At 38.3% G+C, this 20,869-nt stretch overlaps 1 protein-coding gene across 1 annotated transcript; it reads left to right on the plus strand.

Moving 5' to 3' along the window:
• The first annotated feature begins 165 nt into the window (after positions 1-165).
• LOC140147910 (uncharacterized) lies at positions 166-19,798 on the plus strand. Its single transcript, XM_072169701.1, has 8 exons — positions 166-347; positions 2,944-3,014; positions 5,817-6,345; positions 7,350-7,419; positions 8,153-8,285; positions 9,050-9,209; positions 10,265-10,417; positions 10,555-19,798. Exons 2-8 carry the CDS (start codon positions 2,986-2,988, stop codon positions 11,620-11,622), a joined length of 2,142 nt encoding a protein of 713 aa, XP_072025802.1. The 5' UTR covers positions 166-347; positions 2,944-2,985; the 3' UTR covers positions 11,623-19,798.
• Positions 19,799-20,869: the final 1,071 nt, after the last annotated feature.

Below are 20,869 nucleotides of genomic sequence, written 5' to 3' on the forward strand. Positions count from 1 at the left end.
CCAAATACGTTACACATAATTTTACTCACAAATTATCTTTTTTCCGGTAAGCTTACCATACCAAACATGCATAAAAAGTCACGTTGTTGTGAAACAGCTGTTGTGCTGGCACAGGAATCCTCACCCTCTGCAAAACTGTATTTACTTTTGTAGAGGGCGCTACAATCGCTTTGTCATTGATAGCTTGTCCTTTTAATTTCATCAGCTTAATCAATGTTTTCCTTTGTTAAAAAACCCTTTATATCTACCCGAAAGCTGATTATTCAGCTTATTTGAAAAAAGGGTAATTGCTAGAGGATCAATTCGCACAGCTGTGTTGATTAAAAAAGACGAAAGGGGCGGTAAATGTGAGTATAAAATGATCATTTTAATTTTCAAATTATTTTTTTTGTAATTCAAGAAAAACGAAATATGCTTCAGGCGCTGCCTCTAGATAATTTTAAATTCAATCGTTTGGAACCTAATATCGTGAAATTCATATCCAGTTTGTTTCATGAGCTCAATTGATGTCCGTTATGCTATGTTTTTCTCGTAATAAATTGGAATTGCTATTGTGAGGTACTCATGTCATGCGTTCAGCTGTTCAGTTCAGTTGTCATTCATTGTCACTCGTTCGTTGCAGCTGCACATTGCAATGCACGAACTGGCGAATTTGAACTGGCAGGGGCAGCATTACTCATGTTACTCGAGAAGTCTAGCTTCGAATTAAGCTTCACATTCAGCTTCACATTCACATTCGAGGCAAGAGTCCAATCCTAATTAGCTATCAAAATCTCGATGAAGCATGGCACCGACGTCATGACCGGGCTGTCATGGCTGTGTAAGCAGGAAGTTCGGAAGTAAACACAGCCAATCACGACGATCATAATGATCACACCAAAATTGTCCATAAAATTGCACTTCAACTCAATTTTTGTACGTTCAAAAGAAGCCCTTTTAAAACATTTTAAAAACAATTTTTGATGCGAATGTGATCGCCCTTTCGTGATCTGCTGTGTTTTACTTGTAAACTTGAGTAGTTGAGAACTCTAGCTTCAATTTCAATTTGCATATATAATAGTTAGTTACGCATTCGATGCTAGTATGTTGCCATCGTGTTTTCGGTCGGACAGCATTTACATTTTTTGCAACGGATGTTATTTATTCTGTTAATGTTGAAATTTGGATGAAAGTTATTTTGATTCATGAGTCGACTGTTTACTTTTGAACTTCCAATGCTTTACACAGTTTCATGCTTCAGCGAATCCGACTAGATTTTGAATGCAAAGGACTCTAGCCACTATCGGTGAGCAAATTCATGGCTAGACTTCTTGAGCAATGTTTTACTTCCGAGATTCCAATGCTTTAATTTGTAGACCATGCATGATGAGACGGTGTCATGCGTGTCATCAAAATTCAAATGAATCATTGTGAATATTTTATATTGGTGAGCAAATTCGAAACCAGTACTAATTTCAGCACTAATTTCTCATTCACACCCTTTATCAAGGTAGTAAAATCTCATACATTGTATGTACATCATCAAATAGTTAAAGATGGATGACCCGAACGACAGTCTCACCCCCCCCCCTTTTTCCTTAAGACAAGTGGAAATTTTGGCATCAGAAGGAAGCTCATATTTTTCTCACAATCCCGGTGACATTTGAGGCCTAACCTAAAATATATTCCGTTTAGATAATATGAACGAAAAAGTGACAGCCTCATCCCCAATTGTGGTATCATACCATACCACACATACTGTTTTATCAATGGGCCGGTGTGGAACATGTTTTTCTATGTCAAAACGGCTAGTGCGATTGACCTCAAAACTTGTGAGACTGTACAAAACATACTGTACACTAAATGCGAAAAAATCTGACCACCTACCTTCAAGTGAAAATGAAAACTTATAAATAATTATGAGCCCTGGGGAGGGTAAAATTGGGGGGAAGCAATTTTGGCCAGCCAAGAGGGGGAGCAATTTTGGCACACATTCATGGGGCAACAATAAAATGCTCTAAAAAAGCTTAGGAAAATTATAAATAATTATGAGCCCTGGGGGAGGGTAAAATTGGGGGGGGGGGAGCAATTTTTGGCACACATTCATGGGGCAACAATAAAATGCTCTAAAAAAGCTTAGGAAAACAGTGCGGAAACGCTTGAATGCTAATTTTCCTGTTCGCTGCGCTCGCAACATATATATCTAGACCATTTAAAAGGTTTGCAAATTCGGGATTCTAAAAATTTGGCATGTGTAAAGGGGGGGGGGACAAAGATTGGCGGGCTGAGAGGGGGGGCAAGAGATTTTGGCAGGCCAAGAGGAGGGGAACAGCGATTTTTTGGCGGGCTGTTTTTACTTAATAGCATGGAATTTGTTGTTTGGTAGGTAAATTTTTTAAGACCCCACTCACAGGCCTGTTTTTAGATTCTTGAGCGCATCCTACATGTACGGTATATACATGTATATGGGAATGCATGTTATTGCCAATCAAATTTGGAAGCTCATTGTTTTTGTAGACCTCAAAAATAACAGATCTGACCACCCACCTTTAAACTGAATATATGTGACCGTACACCACAAATGAGCCGTAAAGTCGGCCCCAGTCACTTTTGTTTTATTTAGTGTAAGTTAGACAATTTTGATCATTGAAGCTTTAAAATGGAATATCATTTAACTTCAAACGATATTCAGAAGCAGAGTTATAGTTTGTTAAACTTTGCTCCTTCAACTGATGAAATCTTCTGCACGGAAGATGAAACTTCTAAAACACGAGTAAAATTATAGACTCGCACAACTGCAACATAATCTGATATTTAATTGAATGTTTGCTTTGTTGAAATTTATGAATATAAAAAATTATTGCATAATTGCATTAGATCAAATTCCATGGACATGTAGCTCAGGTAGTTTAGTGCTTGCTTCAAATTTAATTGTGATCAACATGTGTTATTTTTTTTTTCCAGAAATTCACAGTTGTTTTGGGGTTGTAGTCCTCAATACCCATCATGGACTTTCAACAATATGCATACAACAGGTAAGGAGCTTCATTTCATTGATCATCAAACTTCAAATTAGGCATGGGAATGTTTAAAAACACATGTACCGTTAAATGCACATATGATCCGTTAAACGTTTAGCAATTGTGGTAAACGTGTAACACGCAAGTCATTTTCAACCTTCAAAATTTTTCAATGCTAATCAACAGGGGTGGCATTAAGGCCCGAAAGTCAGGGGTTGTTTTTCCGTGTTTTTCACCCCCGAGCTTGGAGAAAATCCAAATACATGGGGTGAAAATTAAATCTCGGGGGTGAAAAATATTTTGCAGTGTAGTCAGGGGTAGGAGTAAGGTCCAAAAGTTCACCCCCGAGCTTGCACATATTCCCAATATAGAGGGTGAAAAATTAATATTATTTAAATTTAGGGGGTCATTCACCCCAGATCGGGGGTTAACGCTACCCCTGCTAATCAACAGTGTAAAGTAACAAAAGCTGAAGACGACCTTAATAATTTACATGAAACTTGCTCAAAACATTAATTATTTGACACTAATACGTCAAAATAATGAATAGTTTCTGACATGTTTGGGCCGCTGACTTTGCGAATTTTACCTTGTGTACGGCGCCATTGGTACTAACATTCTGTTAGAAATTCCGGATTTACAAGGTGCAGCGCACCTATCGTATATATTCATGAAATCTTGCCGCCAGACAGGGCTGGATCAATGTGTGTTAAAATACATTAAACGCACGCATCACTGATGCGTTAAACGTGTAGGAAAATAAATGGAATAACCCATCCCTACTTCAAATTCTTGTCTGTGAACAAAAAATTCCGGTGTTACGAGGTGCACCACACCTCGTATATTCATGAAATCTTGCCGCCAGACAGAGCTGAATCAGTGCGTGTTAATATGTTAAACGCACGCATCACTGATGCGTTAAACGTGCAGGAAAATAAATGGTATAACCCATTCCTACTTCAAATTCTTGTCTGTGAAACTGTGTCTTGTGTTTTTGACAAGTCAGTTCGGGGGCGCTGTGAAGTCAGAGACCCGGCCTTTGAAATCACATACTTTTCACTACAAGTTTCAATTTTGGCAGCAAATAAAACACCTAAGGAATAATGTAATGAGCTTTTTTGCTTCAAATTCATTAGTCTACCGTAGTAGACATTTTTAATTTTAATACCATCCCTGTATTCCCTCTGACCATGGAAATGCCATGTAGACTGTTCTGATCCAACATCTATAAATCTTCAATGTTGGTTGCTCACTCCCGAAAACCGCTATCTACCAAGAAAAAAGGGTCTACAGTACTATAATTATTTGGAAAATACAATGAACTATGTACCTTACCTGCTATGATATGATGCTACATGTGCCTCATTAAAAATGCAGCCTTGGTTGCAGTGGCGTAGCTGGGATTTTTTCCAGGGGGTGCAAGCCTGTATGGGGCGGGGGCCCAAATCCACCAAACAAAAATTTTACTGCCCCTTCCTCAACAGCCCGAAAAGGTTGCCCCCTTTTTTTTTTCGGTGGTTTGAAAAAGTGAAGAGCAAAAAAAAAAAAAAAAAGGAATACAAGGGCTAGCGCCCTAAAAGCAACTCATTTTGATATATAGTTCCATTTTTTAACAAAATTTTTAAATTGTTCAAATTCTATCCGCACCTTATCACCTTATATCGTTGGCCTATGGTGTCTTTTCCCCTTTTTTCCATCTCTCTCACTTCTTTATAATTTTGCCTTGCGCTAGAGGGGGGCGGGGGCCCAAATGGGGCGGGGGCCCAAATAGGCATTGCCAGGGGGGCAATTGTCCCCCTGCCCCCCCAGCAGCTACGCCACTGCTTGGTTGTTTATGCACAGATCCTGTGGTTTATGTTACCTGACTCAGATACCCAGCTGGACCATGTGGGTTGGGTTCACAGTCAGCCCTCGAATTAACCGCATTTTGCCGTGGGTGCCCATCCCCACTGCCATAATGCCCTCAAAATATGTCCTTTACCCAAGGCAGTCACTTGCTGTGCCCTCTAATGAAGTTGCCGTCGGTGCCCCGGCCCAGCCCTGCCCCTTCGTAATAAAATCATCTATCTATGTTTGTGTGTGTTTTCTTCACTTTTGAGAAATTGCCTTGGCGCCCTTCTCAAATTTTCAACAGTTGCCATGATGCCCTCTTGAAATATTACAAACTGCCGTGCTGCCTTGCCTTTTGAGTGAAAATCCAAGGCAATTAACAACTTGCCCTAAAAAAGTTGCTTTGCCCCTTCAGATCCTTAATTCGAGGCCTGATCTCAGATTGGAGATGAAAGAGGTTGAGCCTATGTGTTAAGATATGGTGGGTCATAAAGTCATATTCCAATTAGAGCAGTCCCTTTTTTTCTCTAGTCGGAGCGGTCACTGGGGATGTGTTGTTGTTAACGGAATGATATGAATTGTTTATCAAAAAGGGAATGCACAGCAGTCTACAAATTCATCTGTGCAAATTAAAATTCTATCTGTGCAATTATTTTTAAGCTTAGCAAAATGACGCAATAAAGCAGAAATATCCAAAAAAACTTGAAGCATTAACTTTGTTCACTGTTTTTTAAAGATTATTTTGTTGTTGTAGCAAATGTTTAATATAAACAACAGCAAGCACCTTGAAAAAAATAGCTAAAAATGCAGTAGTCTAGCATTAGCAAGTTTCACAGATAGTCTGTGAATTCAGAGGAGTCTTTGAATTCACAGTGCCCCCGAACTGAATTAGGCTACTGGGACTGAATTGACACTTACAAATGTAGTTTCTTAGTCAATTTATGACCTCTGACTTTGAACAACTTTTAAATTGATTTTTTTTTACAGAAATGATAATCATCCCATGATGCCGCCAGTGAAGATGGAACCAGGTATCAAACTTGAACCGCTGGACAACATGCCTCCACAGGTGGATGCTATGATGCAACAATTAGACCGAATGGCTTCACCTCATCAGATGACCCCTCACATGGACGGGCTGCCACCTCAGCAGCCACAGCAGCAGCAGTTTCCACAGCAAATGCAGCAGCAGTATGATATGCAGCAACAGCAGTACCAAATGGGTATGGGAATGCCACCACATGGTATGGCAATGAATATGGGAGCTGGTACAGGACAACAGATGGGCATGATGAACGGTATGCCACCTGGTGGGCAGTTACCGATGTTGCCGGCAACAGGAGAGGAGCCGAAGAAGAAAGGGAGGAAAAAGAAATTAAAACAGGAGAAACTGACAGATAATATGAAGGAGAAGAAGCCGAGAAGAAAGTTTGATAGGTTTCATGGCATGCCCGAAGAGGAGGTGGTGAAGAGGACCTTGCCAGACTTGTTAGTTCACAACTTGGACATTGTCATTGTGAGTATAGGTCATTAGCTGTGTAAATGCAAGAGTGAAATGAATTACAAGAACTTCACATTCAGCGTGTTTATAGTGAATATACCGCATTTTGAGTATACCGTATACGATAATCCTTGTATATATACCGATACCCTTGCTGTTTATAGTGAGACACAGTTATCGCACAAATTATATACTAACTATTAAACATCATACATTTGCAATGACCCCGAGGTCACACGGGAATGTGTAAATATTGTGGCGCGAACTATAAACAGCCAATTTTAACAGTATGATCATGGCGTGAACATATAGCTTCTGTTTTGATAACTCTTGGGGGTGAAAAATCGTTCCGAATGTCCTGTACGCATTCTTCGCATCACAAAGAAGCTCCTACTTCCGGTAATGCCGCACACAATTTATACCGGTGTGTTTATAGTGCAAACATCTCGTGAAAATATCCTTTGGTTGAGAAGGATATCGATGTACCGTACATACATATATATACTGCTAGTGTTTATAGTGGGCAAGTATCCGGATAATTGCTGACCGGATAGAAATTAAACCGCAATGTACCGCACATCTGCTCCCACTATAAACACGCTCATAGACTCACAATATTATGTTTAGGTACTGGACTTACTGATAAAGTGTGATTGTATCACATACAATGTATGTAGCATTTCTAGTTTGGAGTCACTGTGTGGCACAGATCATTTCATATTTGCTGCTGTATGTTGTATGCATCCTAACATACCTGATTGCATGAACATTTTCCACAAATCTCAGTATATGTAGCGTGCTCAGCTCAGGCCAAACAAAGGTCATCTATACAAATTTAAGACAAGCAGAGTAAATTTCAACTTACAAAATATAAAAGTGAAATTTTCATGGCTCATCATCCGAGCATCACTTCTTCAGCACTGGTGTTGGGAGTAGTACTGGATGATGTACCGCTACTTAAGGTCATCTTTTGATTGGTTTCTATATTGCTAAAATCTGAATTGTTTGCACTCATACAGGTTGGCATCAATCCTGGTCTGATGGCAGCGTACAAAGGACATCATTATGCGGGACCTGGAAACCACTTCTGTGAGTAGTTGTACACATTGATCTTATTATCATATTGATGGCTTTGATGAAAATGCTTTGGATGTCAGTAATCAGTTTAGATACCCCACTATAGGTATGCAATACGACGTCATCCTCATTTAAATAAAATTCTGTCCTCCATAAGGTACCAAGGAAAAATTCGCATGATAATACAATAAAACGTGTGATATGTATGAATGGTTGTGGAATCGATCTAGAGACCTGTCCCTCTGTCCTCTTTAAGTTATCTTAGAACTGTCCTCCAGCATGGCTGCCATTTCAATTGTTATACCGTTCCGGTTGGTTTATTGCATACACTCTATTTTGGCAAACATAATCTTTTATCTGGAAAATGCAATAAACTGTACATGAAATCAAAAACTATTATATTTTCATCTTGAGTGACTTTGAATTTGCTGAAAAATCCACTTTAAACCAGCCTCAAAAGCATTGCATGTCATTAGTTTCAATGCAAGGGCTTAATTTTGTTTCACTTTGCATGAATCAAAATTGTGCAGAATGGGTATGACATTGGTGAAATCAATTCTAATTTTCGCAAACTAAGTTTAGGAGAACTGGTACGAAAATTGATTCATTGATTCTTGCCGAATTTGAGGCCCTGCACAATTAGATTCCAATAATTTTGCAGGTCAGAGAATTGGGAACTTCATTTGGCTCATTACTGTTAATGTATTATAATACTTTTTAATGGAGATTGCATATTTTCTTGCAGGGAAATGCCTGTATTTATCTGGATTTATTCCTGAGCCCATGACATGTATGGATGATGAAAGATTAAAAGACTTTGGCATCGGATTTACAAATATTGTACAGAGGACTACAAGGGGAAGTGCAGATCTTACAAGGTATGAAATTAAACTGTAAACTTGAATAAAGAAGAGAAATTATGTGAGTTCTGAAGGCGATTTGTTGGAATTGGAAAATGTTATGGGGACAATGTTTCAGGTGGGGTTAAATACACAAATATTACAATTTTTTATTAAGCCAAGTCATAATAAGTGACATCAAAGCCTCATGGATTAATTAAAATTGGTGACACTATATTGGATGCAACATATTGTCTGATTGGTGCACACTTTCGTTCATATATATGCAAATGTAAATTGGGACTTTAATATATTGATGTGTGTATCATTTAAAAGCAAAACCCTTATAAAGTGTTTAAATCAATAAGTATGCAAATTGACAAGCCTGCATGATCATAATTGCAATTGTTGTATAATCTCAGTAAACAGTAAAAAGTTCTTTGTGTGTGATCTAGTAAATGCACTCACTTGTGTATGTTTCGGCAACCACTGTTGCCTTTTTCAACACTTGATGAGAAGTGACTGCTACTGACAACCAACGCTATATAATTGGCTTCCCAGTGCCAGTAGCATCCACAAGTGATACAGGTGTGATATGATCACTTTGCACCACATCGTGTGCTACATGTACATGCACTGCCTTTGATCGTGTAGACATTTTTGTCTCGAAAAAGCCAAATGGATGTATTTCCAGCGCTGATCTTAGAATTGCCAGTTGGTTTCAGGTGTATTTTCTTTGTTTATGAGTTAACTGTACCATTCCTAATGAATTTGTTCAACCATGGTGTATTTTCTGTTTACAGGAAAGAAATCAAAGAAGGCGGCAAGATGTTGACAGAGAAGATGCAGATTTACAAGCCTCTTATAGCATGCTTCAATGGTAAAGGCATCTATGAGATATTTAGTGGCAAGAAGGACTTTGAGATAGGAAGGCAGCCAGAAACAATACCAGAAACAGATACGGTAGGTTACTGCTCTTCGTACCAAAATTTCACACTGTTAGATTTATCACACAGTGATGGATGTTGAATTTGGGGTGTATCACATAGTGATGGATGTCTGTCGCAAATTTATCAAGAAATGAACGCTTTAATTTTATAAGCTGTAAAAGTATAGATTACTTAACATGTTAGAGTTGCTCCTTGCCTTAGTCTTCAGAAAGGAAATTTTGTTTAGAATTCCTTTGTTATGCCTTCACTGGAAAGCATTATGTTTCCAGGTTGTCTGTTAGTCAGTCGTGCCGAGCTTGTGTGCACAATTTCTCGGAACTGGTAAGGTGTATAGTGATGTGACTTGGTGGAGGTGTGGCAGTTGGCGGTCTGCAAGTTCTGTTAGATGTTTGTCGCAAAATATGCTGATAAGGTAGCTCATTTGCATAATTCAAACTTGTGAGCATGATTTTTCAGAATTGTTGGAGCAGAAGGCTGGTAGCGAACCCTAGGGTGATTTTCTATTACTTTATGGATATTGAATATCCTTTTGGACTGAATGTATTAGTTCCAGATGGAGCCATTGAGAACTGCACAATGTTTAGCTTTCTATCACATTTTACCTTGGACTGAATCTTCTATAGCGTCCTGCCGACTTTACACTCATTTTGTGGGAGCAGGTCACATATTGCAGACCTGCCAATTGTCCCTCTTTTGGAGGGACTGTCCCTTTTTTAGGGTTTTCCAAAATGAAAAAGAGGGACAGTCCTTTTTTGTGAAAATTTCAGTGATGGAAAATTCAAATGTAAGAACAGAGAAAAATGATGCAAATTCCACTTTAAAATTTTGCTATAGCATTCCATTTAGTCTATTGTGATAAATTTAGACCTTCAAACCCTTCCTTTAATTCTGAAAGTATCGCACACATCATCTCTTTGAATTTGTCTGTTCCTGGTCTGTGTACATGCACAATGTCTCTCTTTCTGACTTCGGTAGGTTGGCTGGTCTGATACTGTATCATTGAATCGTTCTTAAATGTTGTAAATACACCTATGCCATGTTTCAAACCTATTTTCTTGTTTTAAACAGGTGATCTATGTGATGCCCTCATCAAGTGCAAGATGCTCTCAGTTCCCACGTGCCCAAGATAAAGTCAAGTTCTATCTGACGTTGAAAGAACTGCGCAACGACATGAAAGGCATTCCAAATGAGCCCAGGCCTCCAGAGTATCAGGATCCACCAGCAGGTATTGGTCCACTTTCGTAGCACAACAGAAACAAAAAGATAGCAAGAAGGTGAAGAAAGAAGCTCAACAGCAACAGGCTGTTAAACCAGAGCCAGGTTTGTATGATGCCAATCAGCAGGGCTTGCCACAACAGCCACAGCAGATCCAGATGCCTCACCTACAGCAGCAACAGCAGCAGCAGCAGCAGCAACAGCAGCAGCAACAGCAAGGTGTGCAGATAAAACAGGAGCCAGGTTTGTATAATTCAAATCAGCAAGGTTGTCCTCAGCAACAGATGCAGCATCCACAGCAACAGCAGCATATGCAACAGCCACAGCAACAACAGCCACAGCAACAACAGCAAATGCATCCGCAGCAACAACAGCTTATGCAGCAGCAACAACAGCAGCAGCAACAACAACAACAGCAGCAGCAACAACAAATTGGAATGCAGCATTTGGCTCGTCAACAACAAATGCATCCGCAACAAATTCAACAGCAACAGCATTATCAGCCAGCACCAGTGCATATCAAACAAGAGCCAGGTCTGTATGATGCACGTCAAGTCTGTCCACAACAGCAGCAGCAGCAACAGCCGGCAAAAATGCAGCCAGGTATGCGGCCTCAAGGTATGTCTCGTTCGCCCCCCGGTATGTCCCCTTCACCTCCCGGTATGACCCATTCGCCTCAAGGAATGCAGCCTCCAGGTATGTCGCATTCGCCTCAAGGAATGCAGCAGCAGCCGCCGCCATCAAATGCGCCACCACAAGGAATGCCATATTATAACAACACGTCGCAGGGGCATCAACAGCATCCTAACATCAAGCAAGAACCTCTCGATCCTTACTCGCGGCAACAACCTGGAGTCTGTTCCCAGTATCCTTCTAACAACAGCTATCCTCAGCAGTATGCTCACCATATGCCAAATATAAAACAGGAGCCTGGTATGAACATGATGGGCATGGGACATTTCATGGACGGCATTCCCAACATCTCATCAGCGGGTGCCACAAGAGTTACAAATGTCCAAAGCATGGGAAATCATGGGTCTCCAAGTATGGGACACCCTCAAATGGGACCAAGCGCAGGTAGTCCTGCAGGTATGGGACAACATGTTGCACATAATCAAGGGTCTCCAAATCAGAACTCTGGTGATAGTGTTCACAGTTTTGGTGAAGCATTCCAATACATGAATAGTACTGAAGGCCTTCCTCCAACTTAATTGTGTATGTTTTTTTCATAAAGTCTTGCTACTGTTGTACATGTATTTTGTGTATGTATGTGTTAATAAATACGGAAGCATATACATGTAATTTATTAACAGAAATAATCATCTTCCAGTGAACAAATGTTGTACTCAGAAGTAACATCCAGGTTTTGTTCTTTCACCATGTGGTATTAGGGTACCAGAATGCTGCACAAGTTGCTTCAATATTCAAGAAGATTTGATTCCAGAATGTTATGTGCATTTGTGGTGCCTTTGGTCTGTCAATACAGAAATTGTGCTATTCATGGTTTCTGTGTTGTATGAAAGAGCGCCAATGGATAGTACCAGTAGTATAACACAGGGCTGAAAGAACGACCTGGATTGAAGGGTCATGTCTTGATTTCTATAAATGAATTGCACATATATCAGAGGACGACTTGCGGACTCCCATAATGCATTGCAAAAGCATTGTCTCCAGGGCTTCAACTGCCACTGTAGTTTGCATTGAATGCCATTGAAATGTAAGTTTGGAGCTACCACAGTGGGATAAGTATACTTTTGATCACCTCATGATAGGGTAGTGACTTAGGTGTGTATTTCGCTGTTTGCAGTAACAAATCTGGCACAAAAGTTATTCGTGCACATGTACAGTTCTCGGCATGCTTTTGGTGCGACTGGGAAAAGCACCGACATTGCTACCAAATTCAAGGTGAAAAGCAGTGTATACCACTTTTTACCATGATGTGGAAGTGACGTCAGTGCATATTTCCTTGGGGCGCAGTTTCAAGTGCTTGCGTACACACGTTTAAGATGCTGTATAGATGGGTGTGTGAAACGGTTGCCTCAATGTGTTGAGGTCACTGCCACATCGGGTGAAAAAATGGTACAGGTAGTTGATAAGAGCCTTGCAGATAGAACATACTTCACACTATTTATGAATCAAGTTAACTTTCTTATTGCAGCTCAAAAAACAGTGAACATCCAAAGTTTGATCACCCAAACCTTTGTGACATATAGGTGGACCTTGCTTGTGCAGTTTGTAATTGTATTTAGAAATCAGAACATACTTCTTCACATGTTAAAGACAACTCGTGGTATCTCCTTTGAGATACTTTATGTTATAGCTGCATTGATCATGGAAAACCAAAGATTATCAGTCGAGTCTTTTTGAAGTGCATTTATAGACTAATGTATAAAATGAAATCGTCATTGGGCAGGAAAAACCTCCTATGTGTCTTAGGCCCATGAACATGTTTAAAGCAAAACTTCTTACATGTATGTATCCTGTTGACAGTTTTGGGCCAAAGACACACAGGAGGTTTTTCCTGCCCAATTTGTGTTAATCATGTACAGATCTATGATAACCAAAGTTGTCTTGTTTTATTCTGAAATGACTGGATCCATTCATTTGTTCATGGGGTAACATCATTGTATTGATTATTGTATTGTACTGATGACAAGTCTCTAGTGGCTGGAGTCTTTGGTTGCAGTCACTCCAGAAATTATGCCAATAAAAAAAACTTGTTTGTTTGCCCTTTTTTGGAGGGTCGATAGGTTAATCCTCTCCCCTTCATGGGTGCTTCTACCATTTTCACATTATGGAAAGTGAAACCACATCTTACAGCCTACCTAAAGCTACTGTGGGGCTTCAAAACACTCAAAATATTTCTCAGAAATTATTACCACACTTTTGTGAGAGAAAACGTACAAAACTTATGAAACTTTATGTGAAAATGCGACCCGAGTTTTACTTTTGACTTGGGGCGGTCGCGAAGAGCAAACAAACGCTCTTTTTTATTGGCCTTAAGATCATTTTCTCAATCACTGTGACTGCTAGTACAATACAACCTTAAAACAATTGAGTAGAAACCTTAAAACAGTTTGATCTAGCAGAGTTTATTGATTTGATTAAGGAGAAATGAAGGTGATTCACACAGCGGAACAATGGATAATAACTTGCATCAGTCATACATAGTCATCAGCCATCATGGATATAGCAATTTACTCCATACAGATGTAAAACCCATAAAGATATAAAACACACAAAATATTCAGACAAGTAACAAACACGCATTGTTATGCAGATGAAGTGTGCACTGCACGCATATTTTCTAATGCATTTTCTAGAAATGATGATTTCCAAATTATCAACTTCAAACAATAGTTGATGAATAAACCTATTTTTGTACAAGTTTATTTGTTTTTAATAATGAAATGAATTTTGACGTTCATCTTTTGCACATTTCTTAACTAAATCAATATCTGAACTCTTGCTTCTGTTTTGTTCATTATAAACATCGAATATGGAGGGTATAACTGCATAGATCAAAGTTGGTAAGGATGTGGTGTTTACGGTGGATGGACGGCCCATAGGATCTCAATGCAGTGATGCCATTACTTCCCACAAATCTCATAATGTTACTGTGCAATGAGTGTAAGACATAAATAATGTTGTGGGATTTGATAAAGCAGTCATCCACCTCACTGCATGGAGGAAGGGAAATGGATTGAGTGGGAGATTGTAGCGTAATTTGTACTATACTGAAATTAGTAATAGGTATATCTAGCAATAGATGTGTACAAAAAATATGAACTTGCGTAGTGTTTGTAGTGTTATCAGTGGCGTAACTGGGATTGCATATGGGGTAGGAGATATCATTACATTGATATGGTTTCATAGCAGGAGGGGTTTCTGGTTGCGTCACTGTGTAGTGTGTTGCGTAAATAGTGTCATACATAATATATGTTTGGAACCAACATATTGAGAACTTGTTATTCATGTTTTGTATATAGAAAGTATGCAAATGTCACAATCTAAAATTGCCAATATTGATTCCATGTGTTTGGTTATTTGCAGCAATTATAAATGCCAATCAAGCAGTATTGTATTAGGCTGTTGCACTTGAAATCAGTAGGGCTATCTACACGAGGCAGCAGATGCGCATTGATCCAATTCAAGGTTGACTTCTGCGGTGCCTGTCACACAATGAATCTTCATATACATGTAAGCACACTCAGAGTTGGCCTAGTATCAAGATATGGATTATACAGTATACAGAACCAAGCTGTCTAATCTCTCAATGAAGTCTGGGCAAAGGCTAATTTTGTGGATGCATACATGAAGGACACTGCTTAGTAGTGGCCTGACGGAAGAATTCCGTACCGAGCCATCTATGCAGTGGATACTATGAAGACAAAAAGCAGACAACAGAAGCAACACAATGAAGCACATTACACTAGCTTCCAGGGAAGAACCATCCTCTCTTGCCTGTGATGCGCGCGCACACACAGCGTAAACACAGTACTGGGGTTCTGATTGATTGATTCAGTCATAACAACAGACCTGTAATCTGATTGGCTGATTATGTGTCAAAACAGGTAAAAGCTTTGTTCCGCTCTCATGAAAGGAACACAAAGCCCTGCATATGTCGCTCTTTGACAGGGAGCGCTTTTCCCTGGAAGCTAGTGTACATGTAATGCAGATCTGCTGCCGTGGAAATAGCCCCAGTACTCATTCGAGAAACATCATCATTGGTTTTTAAGATGCAGAAAAATGTTTTTTAAATCTCAAAGCTAAAGAATGTAAACAAGAAATGAATTGAAATGCATACACTTTTAAAACTGTGTTTTATACTTTATTACATTTTTACAATTATACAGACAAATTTGTAAATCTGTGCTTGATTGAATTGGTAAACATTTTTAGTCAATATTGTTGGATAGTGTAAAGATAGCCATTGGATTTGTTTCTCGGATGGGTTGAGATTTCCAAGTGTAATAGCCTATTGTGTTTATACCTCGGAAGACTGTGCAAGGTACTTTTATTTGTTTATATTGTGTTTTATTTTTTTGTTACGTTATTATTTCTGGTCAGTAGTTAATGTCTGTTCTACAGACTGTTTTTAACCAGGTATGTCAAAACGGATAACTACGCAGCGGATTGGGGGAGAAGGTGTATTACTGTAATATGTTTACCTAAAATTTTAAATACAGGTTTTTGATGTGATGTACTTATTATTTGGTCTAACAAACAACTTTGCTGTACCGAGTTAAATGAACAGACGAGTTACACAAATGTTGACAGCTTTCACCACATCATTTTGACCTGTTTAATCCAAGTATATGCTACCATTTAACACAAACAAAGAATGGCTATTGTTCTAACAATAATTGCACAAATATGTGGATGGCAGGTTTTTCTACCAGAAGTCGGTTTGACTGAAATTCCCTTCCACAAGGTAATAAGTGTATTGCATAACAATAGATACAGCTTGGAGGTTTATCTATTTCCTTTGTTATACAATACGCATATTGTATTGTACCGACTTCCGGTAGAGAAGCTCAGGATCTGTAGGATAGATCTGGTACAACCACAACAAAGAGGTTATAATTGTTAAAAAGTTCTAATAAAATAATATACATCTGGATTTTTGTTGCCATTCACTCAGCAAACTTAAGTTGTAAATGAGTGCTTGTTTTGCATTTGGGTGTTACGGTGATATGGTCATTCAGTTTGAGGCCCTTACCAATAAATGCCAAAGGTACACCATTTTTGGTCTCCAAGCGTAATGTTCAATCCGACATGGTAGATTTACCAATAGCACGATACCACAGGTTTATTTAGATTCCAGACTCTCTTAAACATTGTAGCCTCTTTGGGCTCATTAAGGTCCTTATGATTAAACATAAGTGACAATAATGAGTCGGGTTAATATACACTGCGCACAAGACGTATCTTTACACATTACTCAAAAGCAGTATCTGAAAGGCACTAAACCTAAACTTTCAAATAAAGTAATCAATAGATAATAACGTTCTGCATGTTTTGATACCTCATTTGGCACAATGCGTCTTTATTTCCCCAGCTTATTATATATCAATCATTCTTTATTCAATTGGAATGAAAAAAAAAGAGCGCATTTCAAAATTTACACACTAATTATAAGAACGGCCAGTTAATTTTAATCTGTCTGGCTGTAATGAGCCTGTTACAAAAGATGGCAGGAAGTGCGCTGAAGTTTCAGTTTCAGGAAGGAAATATCCCAAAAATTTCCATTCAAATGGGTATAACTTGAGGGGAATAAAGTCGCATTTTGCCGAATGAAAATATGCAGGACAGCATTCTCAATTTATTGATACTTAATTTGGTAATTTACGTTCGAGTCTATAAAAAAATTGTTTTAAGTGTAAGGATACGTTTTGTGTTTTAGTATATCATAATTACTTTGCCAAGATTTACTTTTATGTTTGCTGTGTGATTGTATGCAGGGTCGCATTTTATTTGTTATGTTTTCTAGCGTTATTATACATGTGCTTTCATAACCAGTGTGTACAGTTTTGTGCAGAGGATATTTTTTCAGTATTTTTCAAAAACGATGGTCACAAAGACTTGTGAAATAATCATGTGAACATTAAGAATTGTATGTACGCTTGGGTGATTTTCATCACTGGTCATTGTTGTGATACAATTTAACCAATATTAATGATTTACTGGGATGGTCAGAATTCTTTGGAAGAGGTTTTTACAAAATAATGTACACCGTAATATTTTGCCTGTTGTACATCGTTGTATTCTGCCCATCAAATCATGAGACGTTAATTCATACTGAGGCTCCACCATTTCTAATGAAATCCTATGGTATGCTAACAAAATTGTCAAGCAAGTCGCTCATTTTTGATGAGAACCATGAAAATTCATTTCACCGTAATATTTCGCTTGTTTCGTTAATAGCCAATGTCGATTAGATCCACACAAGAACAGATTGTGTATTCCAAGAGGTCCAGGGTTTAAGCAGAAACCTTGTAACCTGTAATTGTTAATTGCCAATGTCGATTAGATCCACACAAGAACAGATTGCGTATTCCAAGAGGTCCAGGGTTTAAGCAGAAACATTGTAACCTCTTATGTAAACTTGCATATTTTAATAGTGATCTAATAATCCTTTCATCAAAATTATGACTACTAGAATGAATTTCTGAGAGTGCAATACTATTTGGTTAACAGTAGTATGTCTCTATGAAGACAACAGTTATTAACTTTCAAAGAGATTGATTCACCTTGGTGCTAGGCCCCGGCAAATATCTGTATATTGAGCATTTTATGCTGACAGGGGTGTACATGTAGTGTTTGTAGTGTAGTGTTTACGCTTGTGTAAGAGATTTATTTATGGTGCATGAACTCCACGCACAGTAAAAAGTACAATGCAGGCTGGATTTTTTGTAAAAAACTTGTTGCTATTTTATTGATTCCAAATGAAATCCACCCCTTCTTCAATGGAAGACACAGCTGGATAAAAGGGTAGAAGTAGTCACTATAATTTGCCAGAAGGGACATTTATTGCTGGGAATAGTCCAATGGAACCTATAGATAAGGTTAGTGGATTAGGAATGCTGCATATTATTATATTCCATATTTTTGTGTACGTCTTCCAAGAGGAGGTGGAATTCATTAGGGTATGCATTGTATTCAAATAAACCTTTTATGTGAATTCTCAAAAAAGTGTTTTAGAATAAAAAGCAGCAAGTTTTTACGAAATCTGGGCCTTCCATATTTTTATTTTTATTGTAGACTTTTAATTTTATATAGTTAGTAGCTATATAGATTAGCTATATAGATTGGCCATATGTATGTTTGACCAACTATTGGACATTGGGCATAAGTTAATGTTATTATTGTGCATCGAAAGCTGTCGCATATTGTTGCCATAATGGCTTATGTACCTCTAAACCATGTGCCATACACAACTAATAAGGAGCGTCCTAAATTATGTTGTCTTTTATGCAGTTATGACAGGATTTTTGTTGCAGGAATTTTACAAGTAAAGCTTTTTTGATGTGTAATAATATTGAAATACTTTTTCAAGATGACACCAGAAGAAAAAGTCCCCAATGCTAATATAGTACGGTATGTACTTACACTCTTGCAATATTTGATAAGGGTACAGTTTCTTCTGGTGTCAAGTTCAAGCCATTTATGCAGTTACACAAATAAAAGTTATAACTGAATTCATCTGAGGGCTTGCACAATTTCAAGTAACTCCGCATTTGATGACATGTTTGTTTACATAGTTCAAAAGTTGTAATATAATAATAACTTTTTAATGACTTGTAATGATGTGCGGCCCAATGAATTTTGATCGCAACTTTTTATCTACATGGTTAAACATGGTATAGGCCTACATTGTGGGTCAGGTACAGCAACTTAATGTCCGACTCCACACAATAGTGGGAACCGCATTGAAAGGTTTCAATGCGATCTCCTGAAATTCGAATCCATCCGCACGGCACTCAAATCCGCATTCAGGAATGATCGTATTGTGAGCATGTTTCTTGTAAGTGCGTTACAGTGAGCGTAGAGCACTCATGCCACGTGCGTGGAGGGCGCTGATGACGAGAATGCTGTATGCTTACACAAAAGGAGATCGCATTTAGTAATGCGTTTTAATGCGGATCACGCCTCTCGTGTGGAGTCACCCAATGGGCTATTCCAGTTGAAATCCATACTCCCCCTGTGCAAGATTTTGGAAATACCTTCCACAGTGGGAGTAAGTTTTTCAAATATAATTAGTCAGTTATTCATTTTGAAACCCATACTCCCCCTGTATCATGGCTTTACCTATATCTTCCACAACTGGAGTGAGTATTTCAAATGGAAGTTGCCCAATTGTCTATTCTATTCGAAAGTTATACTCCCTCTGTGGCAGACTTTAGCTAAATCTTCCACAGGGGTAGTGTGGATTTTAAATGAAATAGCCCAATATGACACTGTACCATGAAGTATTCAATCCTTTGCATACAATTCTGTGTGTTTGTATGTTCAGTGAACAAGAGACTGTGTATATTTTTACACTGCCCTATTTGATAAATATGAAATGAATTTTATCACAGAATAATCTGTGTGCCCATAGTATAAGATGCTGCAAGACAGAATAAGGCCCTGTTTTTAATATTTTTAAGGATTTGTTCTCATTATTTCCACATATTTTTAAACCTTTTTACCGAATCAAGTTTTTAAAAGTCAATTCTAGTAGGTATTGTGTAAAAGCATAATGATTAGGATGTTTGAGAAAGCTGTGCTACTGAACTTGAGCTAAGTCCTTGCCAAAATGTTTACATTGTTAAATTATATTTGACACTATGAAGACTAATCAACACAGTTACATGCATATAATACATGTCGAGCGTGATTTTTTTAACAAAATTCGGTGCTAGTCACCTCTGATTTGAAGTAGTTCATGCAAGTTGGAAATAGTTGATTTTAATGAATATTCATGCAGGGATTTACTTTTGTGCCAAAATTGATGAAGGTTTCTTTCTCATTTGCTTCACTTTTTATATGCTGCCTGTCTTACTAATAAATACTTCAATCATACTGACAATAAGTGCAGGGTGCGTTAGTGAACTCAAAAATAGTGCAAATAGGGCGAGCGTACACAAAAGGGAGTTACTGCATAAACGCTGAAAAGTTGAGCTCTCTGTTTGCACTCAGATGGGCAAGGTCATCAGGTCGCTCAGAAGGCTCAAGCATAGGACTTTTCTATTGGAGTTTAATAATCTGAGGCTTCAATGTACACATTTATGAAACCATGCACCTCTGATCATGGTCACTCAGCGGCAGAAGGACATATGTCCATGATGTATGTATGATTGCCCGACAGGTTCAAACCAAAGAAAATAAATCATGCTAGGAAGAAACCCTATCAGTGTGAGTACTCAGAAATGCTTTGCTGAAAGCAGTCATTTGAGTCTTCAATCTTCACATCAGAAGTTGCAATAGAAACCCTATCAGAATCAGTAGGAATATATATACTCATGCATATCACTCTCAAGCACATATACAGCAGCTAATGGACTTAAGTCTTTCTGCCGCTGAAGTTTACAATTACAAATCCTCACACATGCAGAATCAAGTATGATTATCTCATAATCTGAGTTGTTTAATATGTGCACAGAATTTATTTTATACTGACAATAATCATGAATTATTATAGTACCAAGTAGTGATAGACTGAGCTTTGCTTAGGATTTTGTAGAATGTTAATACATGAAAAATGAATTGTACATTTTAATTTATAGTCGAGTGCAAATAGATTGTGATGTCGATAGTGTGGACGTGAGCTTAATTTTTCTGTCTGAACAAATGTGGCAATATATAACTGGTTATACAAGTAATATTTGTCAGATAGACTGAACCAACAGTTTTAGTCCTATGTACTATATAAGTTTGTGTTGTAAAAGTATGTGGAAATTTAGGCCTAGCCAA

This window comes from Amphiura filiformis, chromosome 3, assembly GCF_039555335.1.
Source record: "Amphiura filiformis chromosome 3, Afil_fr2py, whole genome shotgun sequence".
Taxonomy (NCBI): domain Eukaryota; kingdom Metazoa; phylum Echinodermata; class Ophiuroidea; order Amphilepidida; family Amphiuridae; genus Amphiura; species Amphiura filiformis.